Genomic DNA, 21,076 nt, shown 5'->3' with positions numbered 1-21,076 from the left:
AATGGGATATTGTTTGGACGGGAACAATTTTCAGCGTTGATTATATTGATTCGGCGACCCGAGGGAGGCATTGGGTCTGGCCATGAGGATGTGGATTTGAAAAACAAGAATTCTCAATATGGAAATGAGGACCCACATCATCAGCAGTGCTTTAGGAGAACCGCACCGTGCTCGTCTGACTCCTTCATTAACGCCTTCCCACTCGGCGTTTGTCCACGAGCTGTCCATCCACCGCAGGCCCCTCGCGGCAGGAGAACTCGCAGAGTGCCCGAGACACCAACAATGTCCACGAGGTTGTTTTGGGTGAGATCGCGTCAATAAAAGTGTCGCTAAGCCCGCCGCCACCACCGACACAGCCAATTAGGTTTGCCACGTAAACAGAACGTGCCAATACTGTAAGTTGCAACCTCAGCACACTGGTGTGTTGCAGAGTAAAGCCACTATTTACAATTCGAGTATGACGTCTTGCTGGTGATGACAGTCTGCTTGTGGGTTCACTCTCCCACTACACAGGTGTACCGAAGTAGTCACGAATTGGCACGTTTTGTTAACGTGACAAACCTTGCTAATCGGCTGTGTCGAGCGGTGGCGGGTTTAACAACGCATTTATATTTACGCGATCCAACCCAAAACAACGTTATCGTGGATATTGGTCGCGAAAGCTCAGGTGTTAAATTCACCAACATTGTCCTTGTAACGCAGGCTTTGCTAAGAGCGACTTGGTGCAAACTGCCCGGCGTAGGCGCTGCGTTGTTCTTCAGCTCTTGCGAGAGGACACGCGTGTGTGTGAAAGTGTTCACAGAATCCATGCGTGTGCGTGGTTTTTTCTTGTTACAACCAAATTGGGGGATGCTGTTGACGTAGTAAAGCTGTAGCGTAGCCCGTTTGGGGCTTTTGCCGTAAAGGTTTGCGGCTGGGTTCTCAGTGGCCGTCCTGATTAATACTGCGGGCGTGTTGACCGTATGCTGTATACCGCTACACGCCGTGTGCGTCAGTGGACATTACAGGTCACATGATCATTGTGACGGAATCAACCGTCGAGGTGTGATGTAAGGTGCTTTTCGTTGATCAGAGACGTGAGGACATGCAGATGTGTATAGGTTTTTGAATTCACAGTATACATACACTGCATACGTAGTCTTCCTTTCAGTCTGTGAACTACTTCAGATGACATCACATGTATTGCAAAGCTTGGCACGTAAATTATGTAATGTCGGCCTTTGAAGATATTAATTTTCTAAAAACCAAAATTATGCCATTGAAATGATGCAATTGCAATGATGTCACTTTCATGCCAGGAGCAGGTGTCTACTTTACAACACATACGCCTTGCTTACTACATTTCTTGCAGTGAGACAAAGCATTCTTGGGAAAGGGCTCTGCAAGACAAATGAAAGTGGTTTTCAAGAGACACAATAGGGTGTGCATTTTGAATTAAAATTATCTGAAAGCAATAGCAAAGGCATTTGGTTGAATGTGTGGCTCTAAGGCTTCTGTCCTGTTCATGGCAGACATTGTGGTCTTAACCTCTGACCTTTTCGCCTGAAAAGAAATCCCAGGCAAGAGGTGTTGGTAATGAACCATTTCTGGACATTTCATTAACATTGGTCACTAGGTCAAACAGATATTGGGAAGAGACAGGCATGGCTACTTTATCTTAATAGTGAACAAAATAATTACAGTCGTGGATAATTTAAGTAACAATAAATACGCACACAATACACCTCTTGTATCTCCCTCCACAAGTCATCCTGACTGCTGATGAGACAGTAAATGTCGAAATAGGTCCAGAATTTGCTTGTGTTGTACAAATGCTACTGAAGTGATGCATTCCCAGGTGGCTGCGGCTGATGGGATGTGTAAAACATTCTTCTTTGGAAGGTGGATTATTAAAGAATAAAAAATGTCCGGAGATATTTTTCTGCACATACTATATTTATTATTTACAACATTCACAGCTACACAGGGTTTATGCACATAAAAAAAAAAATTTTGCCCTATTTGCTAAATTGTTCAATTTCCAAAATGACAAACATGTCTAAAATATACTATTCTACACATCTTATTTCATTCAAATTAAAATAAATACACTTTGTATTTCCATTGGAATCATTAACCAAGCGGCATCTCATTCCTGAGTTTAACGTGCTCTTAGCACCCCAACAACCGACCATTCATCACGTGGTAATGACCAAAGGGAAGTGCTCGACTTTGGTTGGCTGGTAGGGCCGTGGGAAAAGGGTGCAGCTCAGGAATGAGCTTGGGAGCGATACGCGCAAGGGCTTTTTGTTTCCTACTGGTGCCAGTGTGCGCCTCTGCATAGAGTGGTATGTTGGTAAATGTTGCATAAAAAGAAGGCTGCCGTTCAAGCTCAGGACTGATGAGAAGGAAAAAAATGCAGAAAAGTAAAACAAACAAGTTGCTTGTGCCGTTTTCTCTAACGTAACCTTGTTTAACCGAGATTCACCGTGACCCGCGGCATGATATGATGGATAGAAATCACTCTGCCACTGATGGAAGAAAATATTGTACACATTTGAAATGTTAATGTACAAATCCTGTGCTGTGTTTCGCGTTGAAAGGAAGAGAGCTGACTCTATACAGGGTCTAGCAGACCCTGTAATCCACGGGGCAATGTGATTTTATCGCTAACTTTTTTACAGATTACAGAAATGTAGAGCCACCCTCCAAAAAGATCCAATAATTTGCAAAAACTCATAAATGTAAGGTTATTCGCCCGCGTCGGATGACCGGAGTTTCCGCGAACCGTAGGGGCGCCACAAATAACAGGATTTGGAAATTATCGTACCATTTTTATAGTTAATTTAATGCAATGGTCAATATTAGAAGATGTATTTGTGCAGTCAGGATCATCTTATTACACAAGTCTTTTAAATGCAAAACAATAATTGCATGCATCATAATAAAACATCACATCACTAAAATTATTCTAATAAAGAGAAAAATAATTGCATCTGTCATGGAACATCTCATTTACCCACTCTTCAGAAATTCAGAAAATTGAATTTCATGCAACAGTTCTAACAACAGTTCTAACACTGTTGCATACATCATCAGCGTATGGTTTGGCAGAATTGAGTATGAAAGCATATTGGGGTTTTTTTCCGGACAATCACTGCCAAAAGGACTCAGACCGTCGAATTTGCCACATGGTGACCTCTGCGTGGTGTCGGTAATAATCCAGGACTTGAAGCCAGCATCTAAGAAGTTCTGACCTAGGAATTAAGTATAACTGAATGATCTAAGGTTCATGACAATCACCTCCCATTGATAGTGACTGAAAGTGGCTGGAACAACCACAGATGGCATAAGAGTGGTGACAACCACTCAAATATCCCCTCTGCTTAGGAGAAAGGCAGGCCCTCACTGACCGGCATATTGATATGAGCAGTCAGAATTGGTATGCTGCTTCCTTCACGGACTGCAAACACCTGGCATTGAACATTAGAAATTAACAGACAGCAAACAACTGGATTTTAACATTGAAACAGACAGGGTTCAACTATGAAAATGAAGTGACTACATCCAGAAAATACAAATGCTTATAATGTAATAAACATGTTTAAAAAAATGTTGCACTGTAATCATTAAAATAATAATTGCCCATTACATGAACTGATTAGTAAAACATACCTTAATGATGTCAGAGATGCCTTGGTCACTACGACACTCCACAAAGGTCTCGATTGGGTAATTTAGTCCAGGAACCAGCATTGGAAGCTAGAGAAAAGCATACATACAAAAATATAATGTATATTTGTTCCTCAAAATATAATTCAACAATTGTTTTTTTGAAAAATGTTTTCAACAATCCCACCTTGAAGAAGGCTTGAGTCATAGAGTACAGGCGCTCATCATATGAGAAGCAGACAAAGAGTCCCACGCAGGGACGGCTTGGCGATGTATTCTGCAAGTTCAGCGTCAGTTTAAAGTTGGGGCCAATGCCCTGCACCTGCACGCACCACACAGCGGTCCTGATGTCAAGGGATGTCTACACAGACCCCTGTAAAGTGATGCAGAGTAATTACATGCAATTATGATGCACAAAGTCATCCTATCACAAATCATTCTATAATCATGTTTGCTGTCTGCAAGTGAAGCTCTATTCTTCAACATGAAGATAATTTGCAAGTGCGCTCCGTGCCCCCTCTAGTGGACAAATCTAGTAAATGAGATTATCCAACAATATAGAATGCAAACATGACTCCTTGTAAAAAGGTGTCAGTTTTGTTTCCAGATAGAAGGGTAAAAAAATCAATTATCATATTTTTACTGGCAAATGAGGTTCCCATAGTGTAGATGCTTGCCCCGAGCTCTCATACTCTGATGGTGCATTGTCTTTGAGTTGTGCGCCTTTTGGCGTCATCTGGTCCAACCCATGTGAGACTAGGCTCTAAGGAAAGCTGTCCCGGGTGTGGACCAATCAACTTCAAGGACAGTGCACATTATCAGAGTTATGTCTTTTGTTTGTATTATGACTGCAGGTATTGCGGTCTATGCAAACATGACTCCTTGTGAAAAGGTGTCAGTTTTGTTGCCAGATAGAAGGGTAAAAAAAACAATTATCATATTTTTACTGGCAAATGAGGTTCCCATAGAATATAGAATGGAATTCAAACTAAACAATTTATGACAATTACAACTAAATTGTCAGACCTGGTGGATGCACTGAGAGAGGGGAAGAGGAACACACGTATTAGGGATCAAACGCAAGTAAGATACATCATATACGGTTGTTTTATCATTTCTGTTAACTTCGGTCCTTTATTTAGTTTGGTTTGCTTGTCATTTTGGGGACCCAGGCCACTCTTCTGAATGAGACTATCCTATTACCTCGAGTTCTCACCTGGTTAACCAAAGTTAACTTCATGAGAATAAAACACAACTGAGAAGACATCCACTGCGAATTGGGAGTAATTAAATTAGCTCCTGTACAGGTGCTAGATTAATTGTTGCATCGTAAGACCATGCCAGATGTCAATTGCTTGGGAAGGCTTTCAGCTAGCAGTTGCTAGATCGTAACTTATAAAGATGATCGGACCAGGAGAAATGGCAGAAATTAAGGTTATACTTATATTACACGTAGGTGTATGGACTGGACAAGGTCGGGCCTCGAGATAGGTTTGGATCAGAGAAACGTGCACATGGGCGAGGAATGCACGCACCGTGGCGTTCAATTTGAGCGGCTCGGCGAGGCTGGAGGAGACGGGCGCGAGGCAGGAGTCCAGGGCCTTCATGTAGGCACGTGCAGCCTCCAGACGCAGGCGATACAGATCCGTTTGAAACACCCGGTGCATGGCTGGGAATGTGCGTAACGGACAGCAAGTTGCAAGAAAGGTTTGAGGGAATCGCTTAATGAAGTAACTACTCATCCAATGACTAAATAATTAACTTAAACTCTATATATTTGGTTATAGGGAAGTAATAATCCAACCCCTGCACAATTCTATTAACTGTCACAATTTGTGGTCACGTAGGTGTCTAAAATACTCCCAGAGGAACTAGCTACATATCCCCAGGCGGGTCCTGAGGTCTTGAGATTCAATAGACGTTTCGCCTGAAAAAAGGTTTCATTATTAACACACTCAAATAACAGAGACGTTTGGAAAGTACATGCCATGCAATGCGGATTCTAGATGGTGGTGGCAGTCTTTGTGAATGTGTTGCACATTGTACAGTGCCATGCTCCAGGTTGAAGCTGGAAAATTTGCGATGGCATTTGGATATATCATGAAAAATGGGTCTCGTCTGGTCAAAGTAAAAAGTGAAATTGTCTCCGTGCTCAATCGAGCAATGGAATGGTGCTAATTTCCACTGGCAGCCCTGAAGCAGCGACGGAAATTCAACATTCCCATGTAGGGGGGCCAGCCTGCACACTCGGCAAGCACTGTCGAATTTCCACAAAATCCTGAACCGGATTCAGACCCGCATGTGTCTGATTGAGATGGCACCCTAACCCCAGTGAAATGGAGTTGATGTGTATTTTCGCCCCCCGATTAGGAAGACGCACAAACGGCACACTCGCGCTCGCGTAGCGTCTGATCCACGTAGAGCTTGGTCTTCTTGGGCACGTTGAGCTTGATGTTCTGCGCCACAGGGGGCCCCAGAGTGGCGTCCTTCTCCTCAAACACTGCCGTGCGCTTTAGAATCTTGATGGCCAGGCCACCACCTGTCAAAGACGAGGAAGACATTGCCTACAGTTATCCTGATCAATGTAGAAATTAACACATCATCAGTGTCATTGTAAACAACACATGCAACAAAACAAATGTGCAAGCAGTACACCTCCTACCCAAATCTGTCTCTACACATACAAAATAAAAGTATATATTTTTTACACAACCTATTGGCCACATGGCCTTCTGACAGTGATTTATTTCCAGCAACATTGGCTTATTACAAGTAAACTCAGCACAGGTTTTTGCAATCAACGTCTCATCAACAGGGTCAGGCTTGTTTAAACCAATGCTGGTAAACTATAATTTTTTTATGCAAGGGTGCTCTCTATTAGCTATGGGTTCTAGTTCAATGCAAAACTATATAAAATAGAGGTAAAACAATACCATCCCACACATATACATATCATATATGTATTAACATAATCCTACATACGTGAGGGTAAGTGCTACCCACTTCCACACCAACATGAATCTCTCGTGCATCTGCCTTACCCTTGGTGGTCATGACCAATGTGCTGTCCTCCCGGCCATATCTGCCGAAGCAGACGCTGGTCACTACATCCTGTGAACAGCAAAGACCGCAATTAATCAGTGGTGAATGTCACCCATGTCAATTACTAACTTGGCATCATAACAAAGACGTTAATGTCACAAATTTCAGCAGCGTTATAGATGTTCTCAAACTCACAATTATGGTTCTCTCAAACCAAATACTTTACACCATTATTTGAGTCTTCAAAATCCACTTCCCTGTTTTATAAAGGCAATGATTATACCGTAGGCACTTAACATTTTCTGTTGAGAACAATTTATTGTTCGTAGACTTGTTTACCCAGGAAAGGCTTACTCAGTCTCATGGCTCTTTATCAGTACCGTCCTGCCAAGTTTTATCAGTCAGGGGCAATGACTGCTATGAAGATTTCAACTGAGTAAATTACAGGTAATTATAATTTTTAAATTTGGACCGGGAGGCCGGCACACAATGGCTAATCATCACGATTAACCTGCACCGTGAACCATTAAGACAATGAAAATCTGTCCCTCTGGAACAAGGCGTGAAACGTGACTCTGTGTGTTGAAACCTGAAAGCATGCACCGACGCTCATTGTACCTGCGTTTTGATGATGTTCACGAGGTACTTGTCCCGGTATATATGCACCTCGGAGTTAACCATGGCCACCAGAACAGCTTTGAAGCCTCGGCCCTTGTGGTCCATGAGCTGCATGGTGGTTATGGCGGCCGGCAAGTTGACAGTCCACAACCTTTTTCCCTGTGATCCACCGTCACCAAGACAGGAACACTCATGGTCTCCGCTCATCTACAACGCCACTGGCTGTCCTCTGCATTAGCAGGGATGGATGTGGTAAATTTGAATAGACTCGGCTCTGCACAATAACAAACGATTGGAGGTGTGACTTGTGTTGGAATGGCAACTTTTAGTTCATGAATTTAAATATGCCGAGTTTTATATGACAGGAGTTTAAATGTCTACAACTTACGAATGTGGTGTCAAGATAGGTTTAGAATAACATGATTGTTTAAACCATACCATTCTAGGCAACATTTAGCAAAAACATAAAACACATGAAAGCAACTTAAAACAGGGATCTCTATGCATGTGTATGCAATGGTTATAACAATAATAATCTTTACATGTATATGTCGCTGCTTAAATGCCTCAGCAACTCAAAGTGCCTTGCCTCGCATCTAATCTCCAACATTCAAAGGGCACCCCCAGCTGCAGCTTGCAAGTGGGCATTAGCTGGCGAGTGAGGGACGATTATTGGTACGTGTAATCTCAATTTTTTGCAGGTAATCTGTGGCAAATTTGGTCCATGATGCCTGCACACAATGAATGGTCTGCCCATTTAGAATGATGCCACGGGATGTTTAATTTAAGTTGGGAAGCAGGCAGCAGACATTTATGATTAATATAACAGCCAGGGTGCCATTTCTAATCCAAACTGCAAACCTCTGCAACAAGCAGACGAGCGTCCTCCCACTGGGTCATGTCACCGAGAACAAATACAATAAATGCTCAAACTCAACGCTTGTAGGAGCTACAGTGGCACGGGCGCACCTTCTGCGTGTATCCCTGCAGGCTCTCGTCCATGCAGCCCACCACCACATTCTTGTTGACGCGCACAAGCCCCACGGGCTGCGAGCTCAGCTCGATGCAGTGTCGCGGCTTCTTCGAGTCCCTTCGACAGGATACGGGAAAGCGCACGGGCATTCGGGTTAAGCGAGACTGCACTTCAGATCGTCGACACAAACGGGCACTGCCGATGGCCAAGGCAGAAGTCGCGCTACGAGGCTGCACCCTTTCCAGCTGCTGATGGATCGTGCTGTAATTTTTAGGTAAAAAAAAAAACACATGCGTTTTCTAAAATTCTGGATGGAATAAGGGCAGCGTATTACGCCAAGTGAAAACAAACGTCTCGTGTGCCAGCCTCATTTCAAGCCAAGTGGATTCTCACTCGCCAACATACTTCCGGAGTAATCTCCTTTGTAGAAATGGGATGCTCGAGCTCATATAGAGTGGATACAGAAGGATTATTAAACCCATTTCATGGGAACTGAGATCGTTAAAAACTTTTACTTAAATGAAAATAAGTACGCAGCAGCTAGCACTGTCTTTCTTCAAAAGAACTTATCTCTTGTCAATGCTCACAATGCTTTATTTCAGGACATTCAATGCTCCACGTGCACGTGTGCTGCTAGGTACCGCTTGAGGGTGTAGACGTTGCCGTTGCGGCAAGCCACCACCACTCGGAACTCAACGTCGAAGAGGCCGGATACGTCCACGAAGACGGGTACACTGGGCAGGCTCATCTGCCGGGACGCATGCAGTCCACCGTCACCCTCATGTCGATTAAGGTCCACGCTGTTCACCTCATCTCATTCAATTACAACTCAAGGAGTGCTGTCTTCAATTAACCACGCAATTGCCTGAATGTCAACACCTCCATTATATACAATATACATATCGAACATGTTTCACATTGATGGGAACGTCTTTGTAGACTTTCACCTTAAAAACATCTTCCTTTACATCTTCCTCTATGTGTTTCCTCCATAATTGTGAATAGTGCACTACCTGGGCTATAGTTTCCTTAGATATGTGTGTATGTACATATAAAATCCAAATTTACAAAACGTTCTAATTCATTAGATTTGCAACATATCTGCAAGTGGGCACACACTAAAACTGTGACACTACTTTAAATATAAAATCTTTAAATGTCCCGTTATCTAGAATCTCACAAGAGTTGTGATTCTACAATGCATCAACCCAAACAGATGGTGATAAATAAAGCAATATATAAATAAATATATTGTATATGATCATTCACAGATGTTTCCACAAACCATTTGGCATCTTGCAGGACTGTGAGCGTCAGCTCTGGGTGTGGGGCGAAGGGTCACGGGAATGGAAAACTGTGCAAACTAAATATTTAGACTCTGGTGCTCAGTGCTTGGAGTAATAGCGCACAGTCACACCAAAGATTTCTTTCGCTGTGATTAGCAAGAAACATGTGATCCCTATTCAAGCCCGAACACACAAAAAACATGTCAAGTGCATTGAAGGGTTCATGGTACATGCATTGAATCATAACAATTATTATAATTAACTCATATACACGTATGTAAGTAGAATTTCTTTCACACTTTACGTAGCCAGCCGTGCTAACCATGAAGGCACTTTGGGTGCTACATTTAGTACAACAGAAAAAGCAATGGTTTCTTGAATCAAATCATAACTCCAAATGACGAGAGTTCATCGATTTGCAAGGGGGTGATCATCGTTAAAAGTCTACCCCCGAAACCGCGATCCCAAGCGAGGGTGAGGCATGAACTCCCGTGGGAAGTGGTGCACGTTGTAACCCAGCACTTCAGAGGCAAGGGTTGATGTACCTCGTAGATTTTTCAAACTCACCAGGCTGCGAGGTGGCCACAACAGAAAATCTGTTCATGAATCCATCTGTGTGGATATTTGAGTGTTATCCCCTTGGAAGTATGGGTTTATCTGAGTACTCTGGTTTCCTCCCAACTAAAAAAAAAAACTCCTTAAAACGGAACTGGCCAAGTATTCCAATGCAGGAACCTCCAGAAAATGAATATGGAGAATTAGTGAGGTTTCATAGCTAAATAAACAATATCCCCATTGATATCTTGGCACGCTGTGCATTTGTAGAACAACGCGGTGGCTTGGGTAGGGCAGGGAAGGGCTGTAGCTTTGCACACACTCACTTTGGCCAGGATAGTGAAGGCCTCGGGGTCCAGCACAAAGATGTCAGAGCTCTCGGTGCCCACTACGAGGCAGCTCACAGCGTCTTCATCCGCCAGGCTCTTCCGCAGCGTGCTCAGGCACGTGATCACTGTCTGCAAGTTTTATCAGCAGATAACAGTTCACCCCAAGACTCAATTACTCAACTGGGATTGTTAACACCTTGCTGAATGAGACTCAGTGAGGCTTTCCTGGGTAAACAAGCATAATAATACAATTTGGGATGAACATTGCATAACTGCTTGCATGTATGTATGTATGTCTGTCTCAATGACGGTCTGAAGCCCAGATGAAGTTGACTATTCTTTCGTTGTGTGCTTAAAATAATTACAGAAACGTTAAAAAGAATTGCAAACATGCTGTAGAAACAAAGCGAGATTAAAAAATCAGCGTTCTTTTAATAAGTTGACGAATTTACTTAAAACGTGACCAACCTTGAGTTATGAGTTACGGTGTTTAAATGTTGCGAGGCTCAACTGCGTGCGACTCGGGTGACACACATTTACTTACGCTAAATATAACAACCTAACCTCATTGTAACAAAAATAAATAAATGTTCTTTTGCACGATTTCACAAAGAAGCATCCTTTGTCTGAATACTTTTGAGAATATATATATACCCTTTCTGGCAATAAAACAGGTGTTAAGATGTTAAAACACCAAACTGAAACCTTTTGCAAGGAATCATGTCTGCATTAACCACATATACTTGTGGTGAACATGCAAAAAAAAACGTGCTCTGACAGCATAAGCATTGTCTTTTAAACTGATTGGTCCATACCACAGACAGCTTTCTTCAGAGCCTCGTCTCAAACAGCATTAGACCAGACGACGCCAAAAGGTGAACAGCACAAAGACAATGCCACTGTCAGGACATTGAGAGCTCGGGGCGAGCAGCTACATCATGGGACCTCCCTTGCCAGTATTAAGATATAAGAAGAGGTTTTACCCTTTCTGGCATTAAAATAGGTGTTAAAATGTTCAAGTAAGACTTCTCCACAAATCTGGCTGTCGCCTGATGAAGCTAGTTGTAATTACTGGCGAAACGTCGAACTCGGATTGTAAATGTTGTGGCTTGGCTCTCCAACACACCGGTGTGCTGTACTCATGAAGAATTGGCTCGTTCTGTTTACGTGACAACCCTTACTAGTTGGCTGTGTCGGGTGGTGGCGGGTTTTAATGACGCTTTTATATATTTACGTGATCTAACCCAAAAACCTCTATTATGGATGATATTGGTCGCGAAAGCCTACGTGTTAAACTGTATTTATTGTATAAAGTATTTGCCCTTGCATTTGTGGCTTAGTGTCATTTTTGTAATTCTATCTGGTTGTGCCATGCCTTATCATCTATCTTCCATAGGTGGCATTTTGTATTTTATTAATTCTCGATTGTAAGAAATGATTGACAGATTTAATGCTTGAAATAATAGTTCACATATGCTATATAGAATATAACCAAACCCACAGTATGTCATTATAGGGAAATCAGAATAGCTTGGATATATTAATAATGGTTACACATGTATCTAAGCTCCAGTAGAGTTAGAATCTGTGCAAATGTTGGTGGAAAAAGAGTCGTGCATAACTCTCACTATAGTTTGGTTCCATCGTGGCCAATATCCAGTGACTGCTCAAACTCCTCAAAGAGCTGACAGAAGCAGACACGTGGCGCCTCCTGCACTCTCATGCCCGAGCTCACGGCTCAGTGTTGCAAATTAGGGGCAATAGCAGACTAATTGACTGTCAACTAATGCTGCACGTGTTAGATGTGGCATTTTCCGACATGTACAACGCCAGTGATACTTATCATTAGATATTTTTAATAGGACAGTACTGAGCCCTTCATTTAAGAGCATTACAAAACAAGTATACATTTCATACACCCAACACAAATGCACATTTACACTAAAAGAGGCACGAGATCGATATAAGGTATTTACAGTAATCTCTTGAGCTTGTCCAGAGCAACACTGCCCACCAAAGCCGTGCACATCCACAACAGATTACCGCAGCCTATCTGTTTCTTTGGATTCAGTGGAAGGTGTTCAAATAAAGCATTGTGAAGATGTTATTGCATCAGCAGCCTCAACATCATCCTATGCAATGCGGTGGCCAATATAGCTTTGCCATAAAGTAGTTAGGTTGCATGCAGCTCATAGGCAAGGAGCTTTACGAATGCGGTAAATCCATTTTGTGGCTTGTTGGGTGGTGTACGGGTGAGTGTGGCTTGCCTGGCGCTTGAGTGGCGTGTGTTTGTGAACGGCAGCGAAGGCTGCCATCTCCTGAGGCTCCACCATGAGGAACCTGTCAGCAGCATAACATGTTCTTAAAACCTGGGCCAGACACAAGCAGAGGCTGTGGAGCTCTGGGAAATCATCCTCATGATTATGTACCGATCTATCTGGCCTGGGATCCAGGGTTCAAGGCTCGGGTTGCCACCCAAAAGGATTTTCTGTGCACAGCGAGATGAGATGTTCTCAGCCCAGTTGCGAGCTGCCATGCGAATGAACAGAAGTAACGTGAATGCCACCTACAACCCTATCAGCCACGCGTTGTTCAGACACAAAATAAAACACCAATAGAGACAACAAGTAGGAGACATTGAGGATTAGCCAGGGGAAGTCCAGAATGCAGGAGATATACCGAAAAGGAGACATAACTCTATTGTGGAAGAGGTTTTCAAATAAAGAATATAGCTTCCTACTGTGATTAGCACAGGTAACAGAATGACTCATTCACTAAAAAATAGAAACATAGCTAAGCTAATTATGATGTGTCAGGTGAACATAAAAACTCCATGTGATTTTAATATGACAGTGTGATCCTTTTTTTTCTATTATGCTCATTTACCCAGGAAAGTACGTACAAATGTTACCACTGCACCACTACAGCATGTGGCTAAGCCTTCCATAGCAATATATATGCGATCTCAGAAGGAAATGTGGCTGAATTATGTGCAAACGCCGAATACTGTAATGCTTCCCTTGGAAACCCTATGGGCAATATATATTTTTTGCATGTACTTAGAGATGGATATGAATTATATGCAAATATTAACTGTGTTATTTAAAGCCATCACTTAGGAAATAGATTAACTTAATTAACTTAGTATGTGTGAGATTCATTTTAAAATGTATAAAAAAACAAACACACAATGTAACTGGGTTTCACCAAATATCCCAATTCTGAAATATACCTGCAAATTACTAAATTGGGATTACATATATCAACACCGCCATCCACTTAGAAAACTTGGCAGGACCCTCCTGAAAAAAGCCTTCAGGCTAAGTGAGGCTTTCCAGCATTGGAGGCTGTCTCATTACTTTTTAGGTATACAATAAACCAGGCCAGTCCACTGTATGTATATTATTACATAAATGCATCTCTTGAGACACAGCAGTCACCAGTCAATAGCAATATTTGCAACAACTAAACAAGGACAAGAGTACTCAGCAGTAGGCTACACCGGACGCATTTTATAATGCAAAACCAGAAACACGTTGTTACGGTGGCCATTTGATGAATAGAGGACTATCACTCATTCCAACACAAATATATTTTTGGGTTAGAACACGTAATAACTTGGCTAAATATCTCCTGCAAAATCTTCCAGCACACGACACAGCCAAACAAATTCTATAGTCCACGTGTACAAGCATTCAATGCACCAATTTTAACGCACCAATTAACCCACAAATTGTTGTTGTTTCAGCTCACCAATAAGCTGAAGAACAATTCTCACAACTCAATCTAGCAATTAGAAAAGATGCTTCACTTGAAACTATGTCAAACATCTCCAGGAAAATCCAGGAAAATTCATAACCAAATACAGAAAGTCAGAATAATTTGGCCAGATCATTACATGGTCCAACCCAAAATCAATTATGAATAATATTGATTATGAAATTCTATGTGCCCCATGCTTTTGTTTGTTTGATACGCATAATGGCACAGCATAGACTTCATAATACAAAGTGCAAGGCGAGTGTATGGCTTGTAGCTGATGCTGCATTGCACAAACAGGACTTACTTTAGCGATCTGACAGTAAGAGGGACGTCTCCTTTGCTCCTGCAATGTGTGACAGAATCGGAAGCAACAACATTCTGCATTGGTACAGCACAAGGAAGTGAAACATTGGCATTTTCAGGAAGTAACCTTTCATTCTGAAATCAAAACCTCAATCTAACTCACTTGATCCTAATCTGGATCCTATTCAACTGCTCTTGACTATAGATCCCAAACCGTTTTCTGTTTTACCCTAACCCCAGCCGCAAATATTTTAAAAAGTTTACCTTCATCATTTAACAAAAGTCTTAAAAATAGTAATGTTTTAAGTGTGGAATTTCCTGCACCGCGCAGGGCTCTAAACAGGAGATGGGCATACCCTCAATGCTCATTTGAGCAGGAACCCATTTTGACTTGGACCTAACAAGAGTACTTTTGGCATGTCTTAACATGAACACCGATTCAGGTGACAATGCTACGTATCACTTCAATGCACCATATATTTTTTTCAGGCAACCCTTCATTCAACTCGGCAAAGTAAATACACAGAACACTACGAGCAACAGTACTTGTTTAAAATCACTCGCACAAAAAGAGCTTTAAAAGCTTCCATTTACCGTATGTTTTCCAGCATTTCTTTGAGAGCCATGTAGTCGATTTTGTCCTAAAAATTACAAGAAACAATTTTGGAAGCCACACATTCAGATACAAATATTGCAGCATCATCCCCTGGGGGCTCTTCCCAATGTGTTGTTCGGCTCTCCATTAGTCCATAATAAAGGTTTTTGGGTTAGATCGCGTTATTTATAAATGTGTCGTAATCCTCCACCACCCGACACGGCCAAACAGTAAAAATGTGTCACGTTTACAAAAGATAAATAGTTCACTACTTTAGTGTTCTGAACGGGCATATCTTTATCTCAAAACATAGCAGTGACAGCACGGTTCAGATTTTTCTGGTGATAAAAAATACAAATAATATGTAAGAAGTTACACTGTGTTGTCATGAATAATATATACAGAAAGGGTGTAATGATGCAGAAACGCCTATCAATATTCTTCAAGACGGCATAACATTGGGATGTTTAGAAAATTAAATGAATGAGTGTTCTAACAATGGGAGTCATTGGGAAACACCAAGATACATGTATTGAACAATTATTTTAAGAATCAATGTTTTTGTTTATGGAGAGTATATGCAAATTATACATTTAGGCTAATAGGGTGAATGCATGTACACAAATGAAACAGATTAAATGATAAACAAGACAAAATAATGTACGCTAGCGACAAAAAAGTTAATTTTTTCTTGAATTGACAAAATCGATTGGATTGATAATCACGATAAAGTTAATGTCAGATGGTTAAAGGGGCTCATTTACCTCTCTCGCCTGGATCCAGAGGTCCATCTCCAGCTGGTTGACCTCAAGTGGTGGCAGGGTGAACTTGAAGTAGGGCCGCAGGTTCTTGTAGACGTACACGAAGGGACCCGAGGCGACGGCGATGGCGGGCGAGCGGGGCTCGTTGGTGTCCATGAAGAAGGTGGCGACGCCGGTGGGCAGGTCGATGAGGGTGTTCTCTACGAGCGGCGCCGTGCCGCGGAACACGCGCAGCTTCATGCTGTACGCGCCCGTGCCCAAGTCGGCCACCACCAACTATATGCACATAACCAGAATCATGAATGATTTATATTCGGGTTGTTAAATGATAACCGGTAAACTGGAAGCCATGTCCAGTAAGATATTATAAATAAAGACGCTGTTTTAAGAAATGTATCCTATTGTTTCACCTGCCGCCACTAACAGATGACCTTTAGATTGGAAGTCCAGTGAGCTCACCATTAAACCACGACAGCGCCCTTCGTTTCTCAGTTAAAAAGTTAAACATGCAATGGATATTTCTCGATATTTCAATATGTGCATCAAACCGGTAGTCGGTTTTTACCATTTTCTTACAAGTTAAAACTATTTTATGAACCTTAATTTATTGCATTGTCATCATTATCATCAGCTGCCGTGGAGTAATGATTAGCACACTGGACTGGCCATCCAAAGGTCACTAATTCGATTTGATCTCCTAGGGTGGCAGTTGAAACAATGAGGAACGTCTCTAAAATCCCGGTCTCTGTCCACCTCGCAGTATAAATTGGTACACCACATGATAATTGGTTCTTTACCCTTCTATCTGGCAACAAAACTGACACCTTTTTACAAGGAGTCATGTTTGCATAGACCACACTACCTGCAGTCATAAATACAAACAAAAGACATAACTCTGATAATGTGCACTGTCCTTGAAGTTGATTGGTCCACACCCGAGACAGCTTTCCTTCGAGCCTAGTCTCACATGGGTTGGACCAGAAGACGCCAAAAGGCGCACAACTCAAAGACAATGCACCATCAGAGTATGAGAGCTCGGGGCAAGCATCTACACTATGGGGACCTCATTTGCCAGTAAAAATATGATAATTGGTTCTTTACCCTTCTATCTGGCAACAAAACTGACACCTTTTTACAAGGAGTCATGTTTGCATAGACCACAATACCTGCAGTGCGCCTTTTGGCGTCTTCTGGTCCAACCCATGTGAGACTAGGCTCGAAGGAAAGCTGTCTCGGGTGTGGACCAATCAACTTCAAGGACAGTGCACATTATCAGAGTTATGTCTTTTGTTTGTATTTATGACTGCAGGTATTGTGGTCTATGCAAACATGACTCCTTGTAAAAAGGTGTCAGTTTTGTTGCCAGATAGAAGGGTAAAGAACCAATTATCATATTTTTACTGGCAAATGAGGTCCCCATAGTGGTACACCACAGTTAGTCGATCAGCAGGTTGGATGTGGTGGGGAAAATGTGAGTACGCCCATCTCTTCTACCACGTCAGGTCAACGTGGAAGGGTAGAATAACCTAGAGCGTTCGCTCTATTTGAGGCTCTTCATGCAGCAGTGGCTTAGTCAAAGAATTGCAGGGCTGCACCTTTACATTTTACCTTTATCATCATGATGCCGCAAGTAGATGTAATACTAAATAAAGGCACATTGTGGCCACCTGGATGCTAATGGGATACTACCGGGCCCCAGTGTTCACTGAGAGCTCGTAGTGTTGACATTCTGGGTTCGATTGCGGGTTTCAGCCACTCAATATTAAACTGGGTTCTTAAGTTAAGAGTTGATGATCTCCGTTCTTTCATCAATAATTGTAACAAAAAATTCAATCATAGTAGAATTTGGTTTTCACTTTATTTGGCATATTTTCAGCAATGAGGACTAAACAAAATGATAGATTTACATGACAGCATAATTTTAATATAATTAGGAGAAACGACCCAAAATACGTAAAGCCACATTCACCTAATATTTTTTTGCGTGTCTAAGCGTTATGTAATTAACATTTCATATAGCCATGTAGCACTTCGTTTTCAGCAATTAAAAATGTAAGTAACACTTATAATGTTTTATGCTACACGTTTTTCATGGTGCTTTAGCTAAATGCACGAGTTGTGGGGTGTTATCATAGCAGGAAGGTGATGTGCCCTGACCATACCTGCACATACCTTATTGTCTCCATCTCCATGCAGATCTGCCAATGCTGTTGAAAAATAAATGCAGGCAAGTGTGAACATATAAACTGACATCATTTCCAATTCACTTTACTTAAAAATTAATGGATATTTTTCATTATCAAAATGACTTACAATATTAAAGATATTAAATTCAATGTAGTTGTTGCTGTCAGGTGATGATGTGTCCCGAATATTGATTAATAAGTGGAGGAAGCCACGTAATAAAGTATTAACTATTATGAAAGTTATGATTTTGGCACAGTTGTATATGTAAAATTTCACAGCTGAGGTGGGGTAAAAAACCCAATAACTCACAGAAAGTTAACTTAATAAAGTGGGTTGGCAACCTCCCCAGTTTTCAATAAAACATATTCAAATAACCATTTAAAAGTAACTAAACCTAAACAATTTCATACTGATTTTGATTAAACTGAATTTAAAACGGGGAACTCAGTTTGCACCAGGACAGTGCTATGCTCATGAAAGAATTGGATGTAGAATACAGCCACGTGGATGACTTAAACCACAAGCAGCTGATCTACGATGCTGGGGAATGGCAAGGTGAAAGGAAAACCACGACCAGAGTTACCATCATGGTGCCCCAACACCCTTATCATCAGATCGGTTATTAGAGATGAATGGATAAATGTGGACATGCAGTGGCCTTAAACATTGTGCCAGGAAAATAAACTTGAAACCTCAAAGTCAGCCTATGATCTGTAACCATGAAAACAATTTAAGTGGTGTGGACACATTGACAATAAGTCAAATTGACACAAAATACCAAGTGTCATCTATCCTATAAGGCAGCTGCATGTCAAACTTCGCTGTACAGCTCACCCATGCATGACGTGAAGGTGTACAGGTTGGCCACGGGGTCGTAGTGTGCATCTAGCCACTTGGGGTTCCCCTCCACACTGCAAACAGAACATCGCTCCACGTCATCCACACAACACACCTTGCCCTTGGCCCCACAATGACAACAGACACTGGCTATCTACAAGCGATATGCACGAGAGCCTGGTCAACCCTAACATGACTCAACTTTGGTCAAAAAGCACGGGCCTGATGTCATGTCACCGATATTGCTTCCTTTGACGTCATATTTTCGATCAATCAGGAACATTTTTAAATTTGTATCGCGGCAAGGTTTTCGAATTCCTGTGAAGATCTGGAACACATGCCTAGGATCCACATATTGTGACACTTGTACACGTGGACTATTTGCCAAATGCTACAATTACATTTGCAAGGCTTCTGGTAGCTAGTTTTATATTTGGGATTCCATGCTTTCACCAGGATGGCAGAAAGTTGTATCTTTGTTCAACTTAAAAAAAACATGTTTGAAGTGTTGATTCATTGGTGAAGATATGTGGTAGGGATTGGGGTTATTACCAGAATAATACACAGAATGGGATTAAGGAAATTGAATGGGATCCAGATCAGATTTGGATAGGATCAGCAAAGTTTTCCTGGCTAAATTACATAATTAAATAATTTTATATTATTACAGCAATAATTTCAAAAATTTGGTCAACCATAAATACATGACCATTAAATGGTATATATATTTTTTATATTTTACATAAATATCTAATATTGCATCCAGCCAGGACCCTTATATTAAAGTGAAGGTTCTTGCCTATAATATCTGGCAGTTAATCAACATTTATTTAAGACTGACTCTGCTGATGAGACATTGAATGATGAAAAACGGCCAGAGTTTGCTCGTGCTGATGAATCAATGCTGCTGAAATCATGCTCTCAGAAGCCCATATGACTGATGGTTTGTGTCAGAAATACTTTTTTTTATGTAGACATACATCGGAGAGACAGTCCGCTTACCTATTTCGTTATTTATTGAATGCTGATGATTTTGTGTTCCAAAAAGTATTTAAAATTGAGGGTTTTTTCTCGATAAACAAACTATATATAGTTGTGTTAATGTAGTTCTCTCCAAGGGTGGTTTCTTGCTGTGGCTATCTTTCGCAGTCCGTGACTAATGAGTAAACACCACGTCACGTGTCCAAATGAAGTTGACGAGTCGAACGCGAAGCGCCGATGCTGACACCACCGGCAACCTTCCCCCCTCGCAAGCTCAGCCGGGCTGAGCCTGGAGAGTGCTCGCCATGGGAGGCCACGATGCACCACAGCAGGCGCGATCGGCGCTGCGTGGTGGGCAACAGAGGGCAGCGCAGCAAACCTCCCCCCGCCTTCATCAAGCCGCAAGGACCACAGTGGTGAAGTATGGCAAAACAACCCTCGCAACCTGCACAGCGTGGTGGATAAGGCCCCTCATCCAGCACTGGATAGGGCATGGGGAATGGAACCCAGGGAGCCGAAGGCATTCCACCCACCCACCGCTTAAGTCGATAGCAGCGATGTTGAGCGTCTCGAACTCACCTCCTCTCCTTGGCGTCTGCGTTCTCCATGGCTGCTCGGATTTGAGGAGACGCCGTGTGGAGGGTGACACAGTGCGGCGCTGTGCAGACACTCGCTGACAACTCTCCGTGCAGAGACTCCGAGTAGAGAAACTCTCCGTGCAGAGACTTAGAGAGACACTCTCCGTTACGTTCACGGCCTCTCGCTCATGGGCGCCTCCACCGTCGCCTAGGCTACCAGGGCCGACCTTTAACCCTCCGCCATGACGTCATGAACGCCCCGATGGTTTGACGTCATGACATTACGACATCTGTCTGGTGTGGTGACGTCACACGTCAGGTTCAAGTTGATTTTGATTGACGATGTGAGAACTCAGAGACCAAGATTCGATTCTCATTTGTAAGTGACTTGAGTCACCAAAAAATGAAAAGTAATGCAATGAAGCAAATAGAAATAGCGGTGAAAGCAACTGTCACATGAAAAGCAAAATATATTGCGCACAAATATCTATTTTACATTATACATTTCCTGTAGCGCAAATCTGGTTTGGGAAGATCACTTTCGGATGGTTATAGCAGATTCTATTGAGTTACAGAAACATGTAACAGCTATACCGTGATGGCAGTGACCAAGGACAT

The 21,076-nt window shown here is 42.1% G+C and overlaps 1 protein-coding gene across 2 annotated transcripts; it reads right to left on the bottom strand.

The window, feature by feature from the left end:
* Positions 1–1,990: 1,990 nt before the first annotated feature.
* Positions 1,991–20,707, bottom strand: BBS1 (Bardet-Biedl syndrome 1). Of its 2 annotated transcripts, none has more exons than XM_061559598.1 (17): positions 20,460–20,707; positions 18,897–18,973; positions 18,048–18,082; positions 15,879–16,151; positions 15,114–15,160; positions 14,521–14,559; positions 12,722–12,794; positions 10,452–10,583; positions 8,926–9,032; positions 8,281–8,401; positions 7,312–7,470; positions 6,693–6,762; positions 6,032–6,190; positions 5,187–5,320; positions 3,839–3,973; positions 3,655–3,741; positions 1,991–3,452 (listed from the first exon to the last, which is right to left on the bottom strand). In XM_061559598.1, exons 1-17 carry the CDS (start codon positions 20,486–20,488, stop codon positions 3,366–3,368), a joined length of 1,764 nt encoding a protein of 587 aa, XP_061415582.1. In that variant the 5' UTR covers positions 20,489–20,707; the 3' UTR covers positions 1,991–3,365. The 2 variants fall into 2 exon arrangements, with proteins under 2 accessions (XP_061415582.1, XP_061415583.1); XM_061559599.1 differs by having other exon boundaries at positions 3,839–3,928.
* Between the last annotated feature and the right edge of the window lie 369 nt (positions 20,708–21,076).

The sequence above is a fragment of the Lethenteron reissneri genome, chromosome 25 (genome assembly GCF_015708825.2).
Source record: "Lethenteron reissneri isolate LAM-NWPU_2019-01 chromosome 25, ASM1570882v1, whole genome shotgun sequence".
Taxonomy (NCBI): Eukaryota; Metazoa; Chordata; class Hyperoartia; order Petromyzontiformes; family Petromyzontidae; genus Lethenteron; species Lethenteron reissneri.
Note: the sequence above shows the minus strand (reverse complement) of the source record. Positions and strands in the feature narration are given on the sequence as shown.

Bases quoted from the DNA above. Each gene is read 5' to 3' on its own strand.
- BBS1 (XM_061559598.1), bottom strand. From the start codon at position 20,488: ATGGAGAACGCAGACGCCAAGGAGAGGAG. The intron at 9,033-10,451 runs GTGAGTGTGTGC...GCGTCCCGGCAG, and splicing joins CCTTCACTATCCTGGCCAAA to ATGAGCCTGCCCAGTGTACC. The intron at 3,742-3,838 runs GTGGGATTGTTG...GCTTTTCTCTAG, and splicing joins TGACTCAAGCCTTCTTCAAG to CTTCCAATGCTGGTTCCTGG.